Here is a 21956-nt window from a genome sequence, read left to right on the forward strand (position 1 = left end):
CCTAATGCAGAGCAGATGGAAGTTTTCTTAACATGCAAATTGAAGAATTATTGTACATCATAATTAAAGAAGGATTTTCAAATATAGAAATTGGAACTGACATGATCTGTGATGTTTGTTATACTAGGCTAAGGCATCTGGCTGTGGAATGATATCCAGGGTTTAGACTGAGTTAACCAGAGTTTAGTACTGGATTTTCCTCAGGTTGATTTTAGGTTTCTTCAATGGCTACAATATTGATTTTTATTGACTTGTAGCTAATCACTTAATCAGATTTGGAAGACATCTTAGAATATAAAAGCAGTTTGTTTACCTAAGGAAATTTGGTACTCCAGCCAACTATGATAGACTGAGTAGAAACATTTATATTACAATTTATAGAACCAGTGCATACAGATGGACTTGTTGGCCCCCGCTGAAATGGTGAAATAACACAAATTCATACAATAACTTGGTAAGAAGATTCATATGTCAGCATAAAAGTCTTGTATGTGACAAAATGATGCACAATCAAGTATATGAGCTCCTAATAACTATCTAGGGAAATGTATCTAACACTTGATGTGTTGATTTAATCAAAAGATGCCAAATTGGAAGAGTTGTTTTTTCTTACAAGCTAGTGCAAAGATTTTCAAAAAGGCAGTGTTATCAGGAGCAGGAACAACAGGAATAACTGTCCTTCAGTGACACGATGTAAGGAGAAATTACCATTAAATTTTAAAAAGAACTTTTTTTCCCTGTAGTGTAGCAATTGCACTGTATATATCAGATACAACAGTTATATTTCAAGAAGCCTTGGAATTACCTTTCCTAGATTTTAGGGAAGAGTGGAGAATGACATATCATACAGTATGGCTGCAAGCTGCTCAGGAGAAGGCAAGCAGCATACTTGCATACATCAGACTAATGTAAGATGTGTCAGATAATCCTGTTACTGTAGACTACACCAGTAAAGGCTTAGATGGGGTCTGTGTCCAGTTTTAGGCATGACTTTGGAGAAGAGCTGTGTCCAATGGGATAATTTCCACAGGAGAACTGCAAGAATTGCTGAATGATGCTGTGGAAATTTTATCATTAGATTTGTTTAAAGACAAATTAGGTGAAAATCTGAATGACAGGTATAGATAGCTGCTTGGGATCAAAGGGTCTTTGTCCTTCTTATCAAAGCATATCTGGAAACTCTGAGATAAGTTTTAGCTCACAACTTTCAGATTCTTAGTACCTTTAGTTTTTAAATGAAATAAATAATTTATTTTTTTTTTTAAACAAATTTTACCGTTGGCAGAGGTAGGCTTGTTGTGAACACTTCTGAATGTGCATACTTATCAGCCTACCTGTTTCCCCACTTTTATTCTTCCATTTGACAAACCATCTTTTTTATTATTATTATTTTTTTTAATACAGCTTCACCTACAGATGGTTTCATCTTGTTTTGTAAATTATTCAAATACTTTTGTTTGTATGTTCCTGTTGCAGGTGTTCCACTGAAACCCCGGAAAGAGTTAAAATTCATAGAACTGCAATCTGGAGACCTGGAGGTGAAGTGGTCTTCAAAATTCAATATTTCCATTGAGCCTGTGATCTATGTTGTTCAGAGGAGGTGGAATCAAGGAATCCATCCTAGTGAGGATGACGCTACTAACTGGCAAACAGTGGCACAGGTCAGTTCTTGGTAAAATGGTAAGAATCCCTAGATTTCAGACAATGATCTGAAGTTCCTCATCAGGTCAAAGAGTTAGATCACTTTGTAAGTAAGGAGGTTGATACACAGCGACCCCTTGCTAGGGTCTCTCTCTAAGTCATGAGCTAGCCACAGGCAGGATCCAGATCTTACTCCAGTGCTCAATGAGCTGTTTTCCAGACTTATTCAGCAGAAATCAACTTCAATATTTTTACTTGCAGTTTTTCAGTTATAGAAACATCAAATGCTTTTGATAGGTATAGAAAATTATATCATTAAAAATGTGTGAATATATTAGTAAAGAAGTAAATATTTCTTTCCTTGTCCCCCCAAAAAATAATACTCAGAGGTTTATATTTTCAAAATGAGTTTATTTTGTAGGTTTGCTCTCTACAGATAAAGATCTATAGATCGAGCTGGAGGCTTGATTTTCATAAGACAATGAGTGGTACTTTCCTGTAAGTACATACTTGTGATCTATTCAGATGGGGGTTCCAAAAAGCCATGAATCTCTTGAAAAACATAGAGTTCGATACCAAAATATAGTGAAGGAAGCATATGAGAGACATAGTCCTTTTGAAATCAGTGTGCATGGTCTCCAAGGCATGGCTTGGGTCTTAGCAAAATGCTAAGAAATATACTTGATAAAAAGGCCATTCAATTTTTAAAATTAAGAGTGTTAAGACTAAAACCTTTATTCTTTGTAAAATCATTTTTTCAGATGTTGCCCTCCCAATTCAGAAAAGCCCATGATGTCATGCTCTTATCACTCAGTGCAGTCCAGGCTGAAAATGTAAGATTCATGAGTAAATGTTTCTTAATGAGAAGCAGCCAACAGAGCATAAATTTTCACTTAGTTCCTTCCCAGTTTCAATCTGTTTTTTAACATGCTGACAGTTCACCTGTATGGCAGAGTTCCAATCGTTTATCTTCACTGCTTCACCCTCATCCCTGCTGACAAGAAAAGCAAAATGCTGATTTTCAAAAGACCTGCAAAAATGTCGTTATAGCTAGGAAAAAGAAAAGAGGGAATAAATAGAATCATCCACAAGATAAAGTAAGGATTTGAAGTTCTGTGGCAATCTGTGTTCATTCTACATTCAGATTGTGTAGGAAAAAGGTATCTTAAAATAATGTGAAGCTTGTGAAACTGAACACTCAAAAGTGAAGTCCTTAGCTTTAGTGCAGTACTACAGGGGACAGTCAAAATGTCTTGTCCAGGAAAAATGACCTTCAGCTGAGCCTGGCATGAAACCCAGCCTGTGCAATTGCATCCAAACAAACATGCACACCCTCACATCTGATAAATTTGTAGTGACATTTTTATTGTCTCAGTTGATGTGCAGGTCTTCAGTCTGCATTCTCTATATTCAGCAAACAACTTAGTGCCTTTGCTACTAGGAGAATACCATGTAGAAAACATAAGCCAGATGTCAATTGCTCCTCACAGTTATCATGCTATGTATATGTGCTAGGCTGTAGAAACACAGTTCTTCTGGCTGGTGGGTCTGGACTGCAAAGGTAGCAGCACACTGCTGTGCTTTTTCTCATCCCCGAAATAGACCTCATGCACATTTCTGGAAGCAAGCAGTATATACAGTTGTGGAGCATATATGAATCTCTTCCATCTCACAGAGATGTACAGGAGAGAGGGTTTTAGAAATGTGTTCCTGTGCAAGAATGGTAAGAATCCTGTCAGTTGTCTTTCCTGAGGGTCTGTCACATGCAGACAGAAGGGCTGAGTTAATCACTATGGCAGGAGAAGCCTCCTCCAACTGACATCTTTCTGAGAACTTTGATGTCTCTACTGCATCATGAGAGATCTGTATTGGATTGTGAAACAGACACCACTGAGGATGTCAGTTGAGAACAAGCTTCAGGATGCCTGACTGGCTTTGTGAGCTGTGTGTACCTTATGGGGCATTACAGGGTGGGCACCCTTATGGGGTGCTAGTAATAAGAATTTCTGTCTCTATAGAGAAATGTAACTCAACAGTGTTTGTAGTTTTAGACGTCCTGCTGGGCAGTCAAATATGTTAAGTGTAATTAGATGCATTAGGATGTATTTTACCATGTCATCAACAAGGTTGGATACACAGTTTGACTAAAGTGACCGTGTGGATCGCCTCTGGGTATTTTCTTGTCCATATAACTGAGAATTTTTCTTGTATGATTCCAAAGCATTGGGCTCTGAGACTTTGATTATAGGTAAAGGCTGTGAAGAGCTCAGCCATACAGCTGAAAACTCCTGGGGCATGACAGTCTAGAGGAGATGATGCCCTTTCATTACTCTGCAACTTAAGTTAGAGAGCATGTACAGAGCAGAGGAAGATCACAAAGGGGGTTATAATTTTGAACAACATTTTTAAAGGAATTACTTTTCACTTTTTACTTTTTACTTTCTTCTATTGCATTAATGTGGGTTAACATGTAAGTGTTTTCACATCTCTTATGAATTTTTATTTGGTATTGAAAAAATATTTTTGAAGAAGTTCATTTCTTTCGCATTGTATTGTCATAAGAATGTTTTTGATGTTTGCTTTTTAAGAGGGGAGACAATCTACTAATACATTATTTAACTCTCGAAGAATATAAAGAAAACAAACACATTGAAAATAATTTTAGTTTTTTATCACTTCAGGAAACAGGAATTTTGTTAACTTTATTTTTCTTTTTCTGTGCATTTTTGAGAACACTTGACGTAACTAACAATTTGACTAATTTGCATTAGTTGATATAAAAACTACAGGAACTAAGATATAAGTTGTTGTAAGTTAACTATGATGTGCAGTTTTCAAAGTGGTTATGCCAAGTTTCTTATACTATTGCTTTTTATGGTTTAACCAATTGCATAGGGCCAGCTGCACTATCCCATGAGAATACAATATATCTGATGAGCAAACTTATTATTCTGCTTGTTGCGATGCTTTCTAAAAATACTCATAGTGCTGTTTATATTTGGTACTTAGATATTTAATCATATTAATGTAACGAATTAAATTAATTCAAATATGCTGTGCCTGTTATCTCCAGATGGGAGAGTACATCTCTGTATTGTGAGTGGATGCCAAGTATTTGTACATGCATGAAGGCAGAGGTTAATGAATTTTACTTACTAGTTTATTCCTCTATTAATACAAATAAGGAGCAGTATTTACTGCTAGCTTGATTGTGACAAACCTTAGTGCTTCATCTTGGAATTGTCTAAACTCCGTGGACAGCTAATCCTTTTTAAAACTTTCAGCTTCTGAAACACCTAAACTTCTGGTTCTAAGGATGTCCAAAATTTTCTCAGCTCTTGACAGCAGGAAGTCCCTCCTGAAGCTAACCACCAGTCCCATAAACTGAAGGTTTCTTTCTCCAACATCCAGAAGAAGTTTGCTTTGATAAACATTCTTAAAGAGTGCCCACCTTGTGTAAGATTCCATTCACACAAAAGAGTGGAGGTCTGCTGTCCTTTGGCAGAGTAGTGGATGTGGTACTGTCAAGCTGCTTCTTTGTCAGAAGTGTAAACTTAGTTCTTCTTACACCCTGGATGATACCCCTTCACTCTTTGAACTGTAAATTCTTTCTCACTGTGCATTATTTCAAAATAAACTTCTCTGCCCAGAGAAATTTTGGATGCCCCATCCCTACCAGTGTTCAAGACCAGTTTGGACGAGACCCTGGGCATCCTCATCTAGTGGGTGGCATTCCTGCCCATGGCAGAGGGTTGGAAATGGATGGTCTTTAAGGTCCCTTCCAACCCAATCCATTCTATGATTCTATGAAGATAGGTGTGGAGCTATGAACTCATCAGGATAAGGCTGTAATCCAAGATTGATAGTGTGAGAGAAAAGGAATGAACACAATGAAATACTCCTTTGATTATTTTAAACCTTGGAAAGGGGAGAGTCTTCTGTACCAGACTTTGCTACAAAGGCCATCTTACACCAGTTCTTACCTATATATAAAAGACAGAAAAAAAATCCTTGGAGTGGTGACACAAAAATCCCATCTGAATCGCCTACTATGTGGCCAACTTGTATTTTCTCATTCTTTTCCCTCCCTATCCTAAATAATTCTGCCCTTCCCTTACAAGATGTTTTTGAAACCTTCAGCCTGCTTTGCTCAGAGGAAAAGTTTTGCCCATGAATGCAAAAAATGTCATAATTCAATATAGCAGGCAACATCGAAGACACTAAGGAACAGTTTCTCCCAACCTCTCAGACAGAGGATGGGATTGAAGATAGGTCATCCATGCTCCAGGAAAGTACTTTAATCATCAGTCATTTGTATGAGCAGCAAGGAGATTTCTCAAGGCATCTTGAAGAGAAGAGCAAATAATCTCCTTTGGAAAGACAGTATGAGGGGACTACTTTCAGGAGAGGGCCTAAACAGCTAGGAAAAGAGTAGAAATATCAGTGCTTCTTACATGAGTCAGTACTACGCTAATGTCAGCCAAATTATCCCTGTGTGCTGACAGCCCAACCACTTTCTTCTTTCTGGTCACTGGATATGACCTGTTGTTCCTTGGACCTGAGATGCACTCTTGAGAAGAGGTGTCAGGCTACTTTCTGTATTCTCCAGGTTATGTCATTGTGATTCCATGCTGCTCTTATGTAAAGTTATATACTAAAGTAAACTAGTGGGGACTTACCTTTGTCTTTATTGAATTTAGGATGATGTTGAGGATGGACATGTTGGCCAGTGATTTTGCCTGAGGACTCATTTTTTATATTATTTTATTCCAAATGACAAGTGTATTAGGATTGGAACCTAGCTTTAAAACTTTCCTCCTTTAAGTAAATGCATAATAAATAGCCAAAATAATAATAATAATAATAATAATTTCAATCTTATAATCATTTATCTAAGAGGTGATTTTTTTGTTTCATCTTTCATTGATTAAATTCTTTAAAACATTATATTAGCATTCTAAGACATCAGTAAAATTGTTGTTTAATAATTTCTCTAATATTCAGGAAGAATTTCAGGTGTGTGTTGAAATTCAACCCTTAGTTACTTAATAGTACGCAGCATGCCATTTAGCAGGCTCATGTTAATACAAGAGAGATATCAAAAGCACTTTCAGTGTTATGATCTCAGCTCCAAACATACTTAAGTAGGGAGAACTAACTGAAGTAATTGAACAAAATATTCAATTTACCGACAGAGTAGTATATCTCAACAGTATTTTGCTCTTTCTTGAAATATGTTAAAACCATGTAAGTTTTGCTTAGAGGTGCCAAAGTAGTTTGTAATGCAGGAGCTTTAGTTACAGATACACCTCCTGCATGCCACTGAGATTAACAGGAGCTTTGCCAACAAAACCAGTGACGAAAGGAATAAGCCTAAGGCCTGTTCATATATTAAAATAATTTTGGTGATATAGGTTGACACATTATTTAATCCCACAACATCTCACAGTTGCCACAGAAGACTGACAGAAATGAAATACTGTGTTTTAAACAAGCCCTAAGAGAATAACTGAGCTCATGCAAATGACAACTGAGATTCCTCAGTTGAGAAATTTGGGGTCAAGTCTATTCACATTATGCCTACCTTGTAGCTAAATTCAGTAAATCTGTTTTTAAAAATCCACAGTGTTGTAACTAATTAATTACAGTTAAGTCCTGACTAATCTCAGGATCTCAGCTGCAGCAGTATCCTGAATATATCCATGATTTATTTTTCTGTTAATATAGTTATAGTTTATATCACTCTAATTCACTGTCATGTCTTGTCTGTAAATAGTTGAGTATGTGGGTCTTCATGCTGGGAACAACAAAAATAAACAAACAAACAAGCTAGCACATTTGAGTGCTCTAAAGAATGAAAATAGTAATAAAACTGGTTCAGATAGGCTCTTTCTTCCCTAGGAACCCCTTCATTCAACTAGATAATAAATTCTACGGGTAATGTAAAAGCTAAAAATTGGAAAAAAGATGAGGCAGATGATGAAAGTGTAGGGACTGTTACCCCAGTTTAAGCTAAATAGACAAATGTAGGACTCTGAATGGAGAAGGACTCTGAGTAGCAGGAATACGTGGGGGCTCAAAGTAGCAAAGCATATCAGTCTGAGAGCAGTCTATAGTGCAGCTTTAAAAGGCTCTCTTTCCTTCACATGCACACACAAACCAGGTAACCTTTTCCCTAAATTTTATTTGTCAACAAGTGACGAGATTAAGCACAGAGTAATATTTACAAATTTTATTGGTTGGGACTTTAAAAATGCCATTGTTGGAGAGCTGAAGCAACTTCCTGACATTCTGGCTATCTGAATTAGGTTGGCAGCTGCTGCTTTCTTTCACAGATTGGAAAGAAAGCAAAAAGCAGAAGTTACACCTTGCCTTCTTTGGGAAGTATTTGGCATCACTGCAAGTAACATTGAAACTCATATGGTAGATTTTTGAAGTTACAGAAAACATCTTGTAAAAATAAATAGATGTCACTAAATTTCTTAATGAGTCTGCATCTTGGTCAATAAAGATATTCAGTATTGGTTGTGTAGGATATTTAGACTTATACAAGTCATTTGTTTCAAGTTCATGTGTTATTTTGATTAAAGAATTAGATTAAAACACAATAAACATAATAGTCTGAAATAACTTGAAGTTTGGATAATTGAGAGGTAACTGCAAATGTAAAATCAGCCACAAATGGATGAGTTTCTAATGAGTTCTAAAAACACAATATTTCTTATGTACTTGGCAGTGATTCAGCTGTTACCAGATTGTGTTCAGCTCTGGTGTTTGTACCTTAGAAAAAAAATCAGAAACAGTGCAGAAGGCAGATCTTTAAAAGCTTAAAGGAAAAAACAGGATAGAGAAAAGCAGGCCTCAGACTAAAGTGCTTCCTACTGAAAGGGTTCCGGGTGCATCTATGTTTATTCCATATTTCAGTAGTTAAGGCACTCCCTGCAGAAGCTGGAAATTGAATTCATGACACCAGCAGTCTCAGTGGGTGTTGTTGACAGAAAGGTCATCTCCTATAACCTGAGAAAAGTCTGCAGAGAAGAGTTAAGGCTTAGATTGTCATTTTGACATAAATGCCAAGGATCTCAAGAGGGCTTGCATTCATTACCTGAGGGTTTTGTGTCTCCTATGAACCAGAAAAGGCGGCTTCTCACAGCTCTGGATTTTGTGAAGCCATTTTGGACTCACTCTCCCGTTTCAGGATCTGGAGAAATGAGTCCTTTGATTTGGGGTAATGAATTCCCTGAAATGTCAGTACCTGATCAGCTAAGCCCTATATATTCTGGTGAAAGTTGTGATAACTGAAAAATAATTTTGTGAATTTAACACTTGACCAGTTTTCTAAAGGTCACTTTTCTAGAAGAGACCTGCAATGCACTGTAAAATGTGCTGGTTATGTGATTTTGTTCACTATTGTTAACACTCCTATGTATTAAAGAGGTGGGTCCTCTACCTCACAGTCTGCCTAATGGGTGTCACGTGGCAGAGAGCACAACTAGCCACGTCTGAATGGAAAGTATAATTGTGACATTTTCCCCACCAGACTACGGATGAGAGGGTCCAGCTATCTGACATCAGAGCGAGCAGGTGGTACCAGTTCCGTGTGGCAGCTGTCAATGTGCATGGGACGAGGGGCTTCACGGCACCCAGCAAGCACTTCCGCTCCTCGAAAGGTGAGTTTTGGTTCCCTACAGCTGGCACTCACCTTCTACTCGCTCGCATGTGGAGTGCAACCTGATCTGCCCATTTTTGTGGCAGAAGGTTTTTAACAGGTGGGTTTTTTGGCCATGTTACCATCAGCTTTAGAAATGGTGTGAGATTTGTTTGAAGTCAAGACAGGAATTAAAGGTTAAAGATGTCATTATTCTTTTATCAGTAAGGGGTCTCAACGAATAAATCTTTTTAAGCATTTTCCACACTGTTGGTATCAGACAACATGACCCTGACCTTGAAACACAAAGGAAATGGGGTTTCAACATGTTATTCCAAGATGTTTGTATTGATTTCCTTTATAGTTATCAGTACATTCCTGCCATATGCTTAGCAGCGTACAGGAATATTTTGTTGCCTATATCTTAATTGCAGCATCATTGTTTTAATGGAACTACAGGCTCTCTTAATATAACTTTCTCCTTGCTAGCACTAATCATAAGGGCTTAGGGATAAAAAGGGTATAATAGTGTTTAGTAGTATGTGTCTTTTCATTAGGAAGGCATGATAGACCGTCCAGTAAGTGTTGTAGGAATTTTTGTTGCTGTTGCTGGTTCTGCAAGGGATGTGGGATAACTTTGAAAATATACCAGTAAATGGCACTGGGGGGATGGGAGCTGGAAACAGATCTCCTGTCCCATGAATTTTTTTCTGATGCACTTTTCACCAACACAAAGCAGAGTTTACCCAGATGACTTTCAGGCACAGTAGCACAGGCCAGAAACCATCCCCAGTAGACAATCTGGATGTGGTTACTCTCTCTTAAAGACAGTTAATAATGTGGAAATACCCAGACCATACTAGCTTACTGGTGCCAAACAATGAGATCTAGCACTCTTCACTGTATTACTAATTGAGGTAAGGTTTCTAATAGACAGACTTGTCTTTGTTTTGGTAGTGACAGAATCTTTACACTCTTATAACAAATACTTTGAGGAATGCATTTCCTCTTTCTGAAGATATAGTTGACTTACAATATAGGCAGTCACCATTTATGGGTTTCCATGTTAGTTTTTAGCTTGCTGTTTGGCCATAATCAATCCTAGAAAAAATATTATTGTAGATACAGTTATATAGGCATGCAAGTGCTTTCAGTGATATGGATGGTTTATTTGTTGAATAAGTCTACATTAGGATCAATAATTTTTAATACTATAACCCCATTTGTGGTAGGAAGGTTGCTTGGCGTAGTCATACCATTACTTTTGTGACCACAAACCTTTACGAATATAAAAGTATTATTTAAAGAGTTTGTTACACTTGAGTAGCACACCATTTCAATGACATCAAAAATACAGTTCCTTCAAGCTATGTTGAGCTTACTGCAAGGATTCAGCAGCAGCAGAGGCTTTCTCTGCTTTTTTTTTTTTTTTATGAGCTGCAGTTCAGCAGATACAGCCCTGCATCGTTGAATCTGGCACCAACTTTTAAACTCAGATCATTGCCAGTTTTTTTTTCTGAGTTTCAAAAGATTTTCCAACTATTCTGTTTGGAACCACTGTGCCTGTAGTTACATAAAGGTATATCATGATAACACTGAGGTTTTGGCTTGAGCGTGACATTTTGAAGCAGGATGTGTATTAAATTCCCCCCTAGATTTGTCCCCTGCTGTGCTTGCTCACCACAGGAGCATGTTGTTCAAAACACCTGCATTAGTAAGGAATATAAGAACATCTATGCTAAGTCATACTAAGTGTCTCTTTAGCCCAGTATCTGACCCTAGCAAAAGTGGGTTTCTGGAGAAGTGTGACAGCATGATAAGCACAAAGATATTTCTTCAGGATAATCTCCCAAGTGGCAGTGATTTGTTTTTCAGGAGTTTGTGGTTTTGAAATAATTACATGTTAGATACCAGAGTCCTCTTTTTTTTTTTCTGTGGTCTCTGCAGCTACCCCTGAAGCACTTGCTCACCTGTAGTACTGCTTATGGCTGTCTGCTGGGTGGAGAGCACTCTAAGCACTTTTAGGACTTTGTGACAAGGACAGCAGAAGACAGTAGTACTTCTGCATGCTCTTACCTAATAAACCAAAGCAATGGGGATCTTGATAAGGGCATAAAGTGTTGTAACCAGCACTGTTCAAAAAGCTACTGTAACTCTCACAATAACAATTTTCAAATCTAAACTCCAGCCCTTAATCATGAATTGCCAAGCAGACAGCAAGAACTTCATTTAACTATCAGCTTTGTAGCCAGAGTCATCCTGTTTGAGAAGTTAATTTGACTATTTTAGAGGCTTTGGTATTGTCAGTGACTGTTACAAAGGTACCATGTTCGCCAAATGAAACGTGGAAGCATTAAGTGACTCACATGCAGATGCTGCTGGGCGGTGACTGTCAGGAATGACACTGGGTTGCTTCAGCCAGTATCTCTTAGTATCGATGTCCCTGAGTAGGCACTCAGCAATAACAGTTATAGTGTCATATAGACTTTTAATTACTACTTTGGAACTCAGTGGGAAGTGGCGGCCCCTTCCTGGCAGAGAGGCAAGAAACTGCTGATCAGATGTGCCTGTTTTTTTGCATGCCAGCATCTACTGTCTCCTGCTGTGCTCCTATAGGCACGTTTAACCTCTAATTTGGAAAAGGAAGGAGGACTTTGGCACATCACCTTTGGAAGGTTGCTGGCTCTCTGTGGTATGTTTGTGTAAAGTGTGGACAGAAACTCACATCAGTTCTTGTACTGTTTCAATTCATCATGTTGTGCCAAGAGCAAGAGAAGATTATTATCTTCATCAGACTTACCAGAAGTTTTCTTCAAAAAGAAATCCTTTGATGAGGAAACGTGATAGCAATTCATAAGACATTTTCTCACATGAGATGCTGAACTTTTACCAGTTGCTCCTAAGTTACAGTGAATAGTAAATTGTACTTTTTTAAAGGAGGACAAATGTGATATAATGTTTCTGTCACTAAATATTTTAAACTGTTAAAAAGAACATTCAAAAACTTTGATGCTGCAATTACTTGGAGAGAGACTTCTTGTCTGGTTACTGCAATGCTGTTTATGCTATTCTGTGTCTTTTGCAAGTGCAAAAATATGGTTTCTAAGTAGACACAGCAGAGTAAAGTTTTGTTTTATTCAAAATAACTTTACATCTCCTGAGGTATGTAATTTCCATTAACTTTTCTATCACTAAAAAGATCCTTATTATCCAAATTACTTTAATTGCCCTGTCATGAAAAAGACAAAAACAGGAAGACAAAAGAGCATTTCATCAAGCATTCCACCTATAACGGCTCTACACCATTCTTCATCTACTTGTGTTTTGATATTTTTTTTTAACTGCTGTAGCTGTAGATATTCTTACACAGTAAAAAGTTGAGGTGAAGGTTTGTTAGCTGTTTTACACTGCCTCATGTGTTCATTTCTTGCATTAATAAGTAAATAATAAATAATCAGTGACACAGCTGATATATATAATTTATGAAATATTCAGAGCATAAGCAGAGAGAATTTTTTATGCCATTTATTTCTTATTATTAAAGGAAACAAAGCATTTATACATGCCTGTCTGGCATGGCCCTTCACACAGAACAAAGTGATGCTTCATTTTTCTAAAATTTGATACCAAAGTTACAAGAAACACAGATTAAATTGTGCCTATCTCTTTGGAGCAAAGTGGCTAGAAGATGGAGTGAATGCTGCACCTTGGAGAGTGGGTCCTTTCCTAAAAGTAGAACTCTGTACATGGATTTTCTGATTGATACTGTCAACTAAAATTGATCAAAACTTTCTGATATTTTGACTGTGATTTCTACTTCACTTTTTTTTTTTTTTAATTGTGTTTGCTTTGCTTTTCATCTTCCACTGAGTGATAAAAATTTGCAATAACAGCAAAAAGCTAACAGAATGACTGGCGGAATATTTTGATTCCCAAAGGTACAAATATCCTTATTTTCATACTTTGACTGGTTCTCTCCAAGCAGTTTCATTTGCTACAGGGGGAGGAGAGTACTGATCCTACAATCCATAAGTAAGTCTTTTTGGAAAAAAACTGTCTATGCTTTTCTTCCATTAAGTGGGCAGTGGAAAGCCTAACCCAAATTGCCAGAAGTTAGTTGGCTCTAGTAATACAATTTACAATTGTATTTGGATTTTTAGGCTACTTTTTTTAGCTTTTTGTGTTTCATGGTGAGAATGAACTCTCAGTAACAGGGACTGCAGTTAACTAGAGGGATCGGCATTAAACATTTCCATATAATATATTATCTTTCTGGTCTGTAGTTAGGTACTGTGCCATTTTCACAGGCGAAAAGGGACTGTATGATCAGCACGAGCCCAAACCATATGATCCTTCTACCTCTACTAAAGGTTTTTATCTTCAACATAAAGGCAGCTGCTAGCATACACAGGATAAATTGTCTAGCAAAAGGAAGCAGACAACATTGTTTTCACAGCACATAAGTACTATGCTGGATGAGATTTCATGCATGCATTACTGAGTGTTAGTAAAACCAGAACAGACACCCACTCCTGGTAATAAAATTCTTTCTGTTGCTCCTTTGGGACCAATGATTTTTTTATACTGTTGCACAGCTGCTTTATGTGTGCCATTTCCATTGGGCAAAGCCAGTCTTCCTGCTTATGCCTTGGAACTGTTTAAAAGTTGGAAACTTGTCTGTAGAGCAGCTTCAGCAGATTTCTAGAGTTGGTAGGCGTAATGTTTAAAAGTTAGCAATGTGTGATCCATTTTAAGTCAGGAAAGAAAGAGAAATCTATGTAAGAAAGGGTTTAAAATGGAGTCAAACTTGCTGTCACTTTTACAATTCAGATTGGGAATTCCAGGTTCCAATGTCATTATTTCCTCTCTGACATATATTTCAAATCATTTATTTATTTATTTTCATTACAGTTGCTCCATTTAAAGCCAAAGTGAATGCATGTGCAGCAACGTATGATGTGATTCTTGTAAGCATAGCTCACCCATGCTGTTATGTTAAGGTTGCAAAGCACTTCCAGATCCTATTGACTGAAAGAATTTTGTAAAAGATAAACTGTCTATCACTAAGTTTAATAAATGAATATAGAAAGATGTGCATTTTGAAATGGTGATGATATGATTTTTTTATTTTTTATTTTATTAGATGTGAGGAATCCTCCCTTCTGGGGCCTGAAATAGAGTTTTCCTTGTGATGGCTGAGTAGCCAGCAAGACAAGAATTTAAGTCCTTTGGGTATACTCAAGCCAGATACAATGCAGACAAATGCAGTACTTACTCCATTTGCTGGAACAGCAGTCTCAGCCTTGACCTAATGAAGCTATCGTTTCTAGCAGTGAGAAGTGATTTACTTGTCAAGCTGCTGAGACCAGAATTTTTCAGATTTGAGGACAACTGTCTGTGCCAAATTCTAGTATATATAATGGCTTTTATTTTATTTGAGCTGTAGCGTAAACAACAAAGGAAATGCTGCAACTATCATCACTCTTTCTGCAAACCAAAGAATTTGATTTAACACTCAGATAAATTCATGTATATAAAATTTCAGAACTTTAAATTTGAAAAACTGGCAGTAGTTTCCATTCCAGTAGTTTAATATTCATGTATCTGAATTATACATGTGGGCAGTCAGTCAAAGGGATCGCAGATATATGAACGCTAATAGCAGAGTGGCTGTTAAGCTTTATAGTCAGCAGAATTACAGTTTAGCTTCATAGTCAGGTTAACAAACATTTTATGTATATAAGCTTTATAGTTCAGTACCAGTTATTAGACTTTGAAATATTTCAGCACACAAGTTGCGTATGGCTTTTTAGTGTTTGCATAGACATACAGAAGCATAACAGAACACCTCGTAGAAGCATGACTTCTCCATTCAATAATGCAATTGTGAAGGCTTAAAAAAACAGAAAAAGTACAATTATCTGGTAACTGGTAGGCAAGCATTATGAAGGAGTGTGTTGTTAAGGCTACTTAACTTTTTTTGTTTTGTTTTGTTTTTTATTTTTTTGCTTTTTGCTGAGGACTTTGGGGGAGGTTTGGGGTGTTTTTGATTTTTTGTTTGTTCCTTTTTGAGTCTGGGGCTTTTTTTTTTTTTTTCCATTAATAACAGAGATCACAATATCTAGCCTAGTTGCTATTCCTTCTTGCTGGTGAAACTCAGTCCTTTCTAATGAAAGAAAAGATGAATATTAATGTTTTTTGGCTTAAAAAATTACAGTTTTGTCAGTTATAATAGTGATGAGTGGTACAGAGAGACATAGAAATATATGAATAAATTATATAGTGGTATGGAAATACTTAATATGGAAAGGATCTTCAGCTGGTAGTGGCTTCAGCCACTCACTAAGTGGCTTCATATTTCAGGTAGTCAAAATCCAAGAAATATTTTAATATTGGGTCCCCACAATCAGATAGTTGTTTGTTAGTCTTTGTGTTTTTCTTTTCAATCTTTCTTTCAGATGATTTAATGCCAAACTATAATGCCTGCCAGTGTTCAAGAGGCATTTGGATAATGCCCTTGTTAATATACTTTAACTTTTGGTTAGTGCTGAAGTGCTTTTGTAGGTTCCTTCCAACAGAATTATTCTGTTCCGTTCTGTTCCGTTCCCTTCCGTTCTGTTCCATTCCATTCCATTCCATTCCATTCCATTCCATTCCATTCCATTCCATTCCATTCCATTCCATTCCAAAGTGTTTTTGTTGTTGTTGTTGTTGTTTTTGTCTTTGGTCAGTTTAATTGCTTCTAGATTATTATTTTCTACAGCTTAGTCTATGAGTTTTAAAAAAGCCCTTCTTGAAAACGTGACAATTTGAAATATCTCGCCTTTTCATGTCTGTCAGCTGCAGGACTCCTTCCTTTCTGTCTTCCACATCTACAACCATTCCTCTTCCTCCTCTTCAAATGCCCTTTTCAATGGCATTTGCTAGGCTCACAAAAGACAGCTTGAAAAAAGTGGGCACTCAGGAAAAATATTTCTACTATTTTCATATTATTTCACATGTATATTCAACTTAAGAGGAGGATGTTTTTCCTTTCCTTAACCAATAGTTACCTGATGATTTTTAATACAATGTATTCAATGTATTAATGTACAACTCTCCCTCAGCAAAACAGTACTCTTTTTTTTTTTTTTTTTTAAGTACAAATCTGCATTCTGTCTGCAGACTGGACTGTTTCTAGTGAACAGAGCATGCAGAAATGCTACTGACAATGTGATGTTTTCAATAAACTGGAATTATAGTAAGTACAGGGTGAATCCTGGTACTGTAGAATTCAAAAGAAATTATCTATTGCTTTCAATATGTACACAGTTCTTTTCCTTACTATTTTTGTTTCTGCTTATGTTACTGAGAAAAACAGGGATGTTTGAAGTTACCTAAAAGAAAAATCCTGTGATGCTGAGACACTTAAAAGCTCAGTTCTGATCAGTCACCAACTTTATATAAGGATAATTACACATTATCTTGCATTCTTGTGGGGACAGAAACACTTGACAAGGAATTTTGGAAGAAAACAAACAAAAAAATCAGTCATTTTCTTTAGATCTATGAAAAGTTGATAAATAGAACTTGAAAATATACTGAATCATGTAATACACTTTGTCCAGAAGAGCTATTTCATTTAGCTTTTAGAATTTTTAGGACTCTTAGAATCTTTTGCAGTTGCAAAATGAAGACAAAGATGTTGTACAGTTAGAATTGTTTAGGCTTATATCTGACCATTCATGAAGGCATAATCTCTGAAACACTTTAATTGTACCCCATATGTTATGTATACATAATACATGATGCATAGTACTTCTGGGAGATAACCTGAATAATTCACCTGCAGCAATATGATCATGTTGCATTTCAGGTTATAAATGTTTTATTGTCATAATACATTGTCATATAACTTAAAAAAAAAAGAAAAAGAACCCTAACGTTTTAATTCAGTGAAGATGAATGCTTAATTTTTGATTTTGGTTTTCTGATTCATGATTCTGTTTATTGCATCTAAATTTAATTTTGCATCTACTTATTTTAGTAAGCGATAGAAGTAGATGAGGAATTATGTTAGACAACAATACAAGCCATTTACCTAAAACAAATTGTAGAAGTTAATCTCTTACATTTATCCCCTCCAAAATACACGGCTTTGTATATGTTTAAGACAGAGGTGTGTACTTCACAGGTAAGGCAATAAATGTATGAAAAGTGTTTCTGCAGAGACAGAAAAAATAAAAGAATCTGGCTTGTAGTTTCATAAAAAAAATAGAGAAAGAGAAGAAATAAGGAATTCTCATTATAGGAAAATAAAGTTGAATTTCCAGAATTTTTAAACTCAGGTATGCTTTGAAATGTTTATGTCCAAAAGATAGGTTGAATTACATGTGTGAGGCAACAGGAGCATCCATTACTATTTAACTAAAATGGCATGTATGAGGAAACAGGAGCATCCATTGTTGTTTAGCCAAGACTCCTGTTAAATAACAGGAATAAGCCATTATTTCACATCTGCTGATCTTTAAAAAGGAAATGCTGTCTTTATTAATTCTGAATGTGTCAGTTTGTATGACCTAAATGATGGAATTTTTCAATGAGACCATTTATCATAGGGATTATCAGATGAATTTAGTATGTCTGGAAAGCTCATTTAACAGCTCATTAACCATTATAAAAAAGATTCAGGTGAACTGTGCCATAAATGAATGCCTGGTGTCTCCTCTGCACACCTTCAGTTTTATTTCTGGCAGTAAGTGGTGGCTCATTTGGCTGAAAATTTATGTGAAAATGGTTTTCTCAATCACATTGTTTTTTCTTGGCTTCAGCTTCATCCTATACCTTAATTGTTACAAATTTCCTTTTTTTTTTTCTTTTTTTTTCTGCCTGATATACCTTTAATTTCTTTTTTTCTTTTTCTTTTTTTTTTGAACCACAGTGTTTAATTTATTTATTCATCTATCTATTTATATATTTATTGCATTTTCATTATATTTTGCCACTAATGTTTGTCTACCACAGGCATTTAGAAAAATAAAGTTTTCAAAGTCTTATATTTTTTCACTAAATTGCTGGTGCAATAAGTATATTGCCATATTCACTCTTGATAGCATTCTTTTATAATGATTCTAAAATTACTTAGATTGAGAATCATGATTAAAAAGTAAGAGCCAGATAATAGCAAGTTTGACTTTCAGAAGCTCAGCTGCAAAGTTTCCGTTTATTCACTTGATTCAGAGACAGCATATCATATATTAGAACCCCAAGGAGGATCTAAAATTCAATATTGTAAGAGATTCAGTTGTGGAGCCTTTGACTGTCAAGTGTCCTTCTTGACACTAGGGTTGACACACAGCGAACTGAAGGAATGATATCTCAGGTAATATTGACCAGAAATTCGTTCAGAATAGGGAAATAAATAACAGGGATAGCCAATAGCTTTTTGTCATTATAAAAATATAACTACGGACTTCTATGGCAGCATAATATCTCATTACATCTTAATTACATTTATTCTAAGGACATATTTATGTCCCATGATATCAATACAAGAATTTTTAAGAAAGTCTCAACTTGTAGAAATATTCTCATTTGAGAATTCTTTGAGAACACCAAAAAAAAAAAAAAAATCAGCATTTCCACCATGTAATTCCAGGATGACTACACAAGGCTACTCATAGACTAGGAGCTTTTTACAGTCATTGTGTGTTTAAAGTAGTGAATACCAGGAGTAACCCTTATAGTTTAGAACATTATGATAAAGCTTTGTAATATTTGTGAGCATAGCAACAATATAACAACAATCCTAGAAGTGTAGTCCCAAAGCTGGTAAGCAAGCACATAATTGTAGTTTTAATAAGGTTTGGATTTCTAGAATTTACAAAAAGCCAGCTCACTTATGGGAATTTTTTGACTGAATTTTCATAAGAGTAACAAGAATGTTTAATACAGCTTGTGTATAGCTAGTAGATACATAAGATGAATATGATCTTTACCTTACTGAAGATGATTTTTTGATATATTTTTTTTTTAATTGCAGATCCGTCTGCTCCACCAGCTCCATCTAATATCAGAATTGCCAATATCAGTGCAAACAATGATGGAAGTGTAAATGTAATGATTACTTGGGATCTTCCAGAAGAGCCTGATATCCCAGTGCACCACTACAAAGTCTTCTGGAGCTGGACGTATAGCAAATATGTGATCCCAGCTAAAAAAAAGAGAAGGAAGATTACTGATGGGGTAAGAAAGAAGATAGCAAATGAGACAGAAATATGGGTGTGTGTTAATTCTGCAATGTTCAAACCTATTTCTGGCATAAAATAAATAGATTATAAGTATCAAAAATACGATAAATTGCAATTATTTCAACAAATGAGAAAGTAATTACCTTAATTTTTAAGATCACCAACCCCACAGACAATTTTGATTTCTCAATCTCTGTGCTTCACTGAACTCAAGGAGAGAAGTAGACTTCTGCCTTAAAATGCAGACAAGTAGTACAAGATTTTGCAGGAGAGATAAACAGAAAGTAAAGTGCTGTTTGTCCTCTATAGTGAGGCTTATTTTATTGTGCTTCTGAAAGATACAGTGTTGTTTTATTTCAAAGGTGTAGCATCATCTGTTGCATTATTCTTTCAGTATGCAAATAAAACTTGGGACACTATCATATAGAGTAACAATTAAATAATTATTATAGGTCCAAGGAAAACAAAACAAAACAAAACAACATTTAAGTACTCTGCTGTACCAGAGATCTGACATATTTCCATAGCAGTAAATTCCTGTGAGTTTTTTGATTCATATCAAATATTGCTTTACTGGAAAACTATCTGCTGTCGTATTCTTGAGCGTGTTGCATAGTATCTTAAAGTAGTTAATAGGAATAGAAATGTATCACAAATAACAGACTGGACTTAATTCTCTGAACTAAGTTTTATTAATGCATTGTGAGAATTTGTTTCCATGTCTGTGTTAACCCTGTGTTTTGGCTCTGGTTGCCTGTTTATACTGTTATGAATGACAGCTGTAGGGTTGTAGTTCCCTCTCTGTCCCTCAGGCACCAAATCCTGAGAAAAATGAGAGCAACTAAAGCATTATTCTGAGTTCATTTACAGCAGACTGGACATAGCCAGATCCACTGACGTGTGAGCATGGTGGACCCACCTCTTTTCATGGGAACGGACAGGGATCAGGGTCTGGAGACTGCAGCCATCATCACCAGCTCTACACTGGGAAGGAGGGAAAAGGAAATTTAGCCACAATTGGAAATGATATGGAGTCTTTTCAGGGACTGAGATAACTCAACTTTTGGTTTCTACTCAAGTTAAATACTTTTTTTGTTTAAAAAAAGAGCTCTGTTGTACTTTTAAAGAATCACTTTAGCAAGGTAGGATTAGATTTGGATTCTGCTAGGTAGAAAAATTTGTGTTTCTCAGGAAAACTGCCATTGGCTAGAGACCTTCAAATTGGGTATATGTTAAAACATCCAATATACAGTATTAAATAATTGTGACAAGGTTCTGGCCTTGAATATAAGGAAATCCAGAAGATCCAAGACATATCTAAGAGAAAAGACAGGCTCTTAGAATACCTTTCATACTACTCCTGGCCCAGTGTACTTCTTCTTCTGCAGCATCGCATGAAACTATATGGTAATGAGGTTCAGACTACCCCACAGGATACTCCTGAGGCTATTGCTGGTCAATGGTCCTTTGAATATTACAGAAACTCTTCAGTCTAAAAATTGAAACTGTAGAAAATGTGAAACAAGGTGGAAAAATCTCATTTTTTAAAGAACATTGAAGATTTTTTTTCTCAATTTTTATCTTTAGGTATGGTCTAGTTCAAATGTAGTCTAGTCCAAACCATTTTATTAAGATTTCTAGATGATTCTAGGTAGACATTCAAATATTTTTGCTGCAGTATTTAGAAATCAATGCCGTTAATCAAGAGTTATAGTCAATAATAAATAACTCAACACAAAACAAGTAAACATAATTGAAACAGAATGCTTTTGACAATCCCTGAACTGTGGCAGTGCATAGTTGTCCTCTTCACTTTGGATTGACTGTGAAACTTTACAGGCACAAAGAATTCTAATGAAAACATGGAGTAATATATTCTGTCTGTGACACAGGATAGAAGAGGATTTTTATAAATACTAAAAATGTATTTAAGAATGCAAGAATACTGTGAACCCTTGTCTCTTCTTTGCAATATTATGGGACTTAATTTATGGGTTATTAACCAGAGAATGATAAACCTACTCATGTAGGATTGATTAATCCTACTTATGTACACTTCCATGACAATGGAAACTTCATTTTTTCTTTTCCATTTTTCATTCTGTAGACGAAAAGAATCCTTGTTAATAAGGAGGTTTTTTGGATGCCTGTTTGTTTATTTTTTTTATTTTTGTAGAAAACGTTTTATAGAAAATATTGACAAATGTACTGAATCTTGCATTCTAGCTGTCTTAACACTAGCTGTCTCTAGACTAAGTTGTCAATGATTTGCTAATGTAGAAATTGTGGAGAAAAGAGTTTAAATTTCTTTGGCTAAAATAATTTAGGCACAAGAAAAAAAAAGTTATACATATATATATATTTATATATATGTATAAACACCTTTAATTTTGACCTAAACAGTCCGTGTCTGCATTTGCCAAGGAATTGACAAAATT

At 35.8% G+C, this 21956-nt stretch overlaps 1 protein-coding gene across 1 annotated transcript in view; it reads left to right on the forward strand.

The window, feature by feature from the left end:
- Positions 1-21956, forward strand: part of ANOS1 (anosmin 1) — a 136672-nt gene that overhangs the window by 85173 nt on the left and 29543 nt on the right. Inside the window, exons 5-7 of the mRNA XM_035542236.1 lie at positions 1477-1661; positions 9182-9311; positions 19311-19513. Coding sequence (XP_035398129.1) covers positions 1477-1661; positions 9182-9311; positions 19311-19513 — 518 coding nt within the window. The remainder of the gene's footprint in view (positions 1-1476; positions 1662-9181; positions 9312-19310; positions 19514-21956) is intronic.

The sequence above is a fragment of the Cygnus atratus genome, chromosome 1 (genome assembly GCF_013377495.2).
Source record: "Cygnus atratus isolate AKBS03 ecotype Queensland, Australia chromosome 1, CAtr_DNAZoo_HiC_assembly, whole genome shotgun sequence".
NCBI classification, from domain to species: Eukaryota; Metazoa; Chordata; class Aves; order Anseriformes; family Anatidae; genus Cygnus; species Cygnus atratus.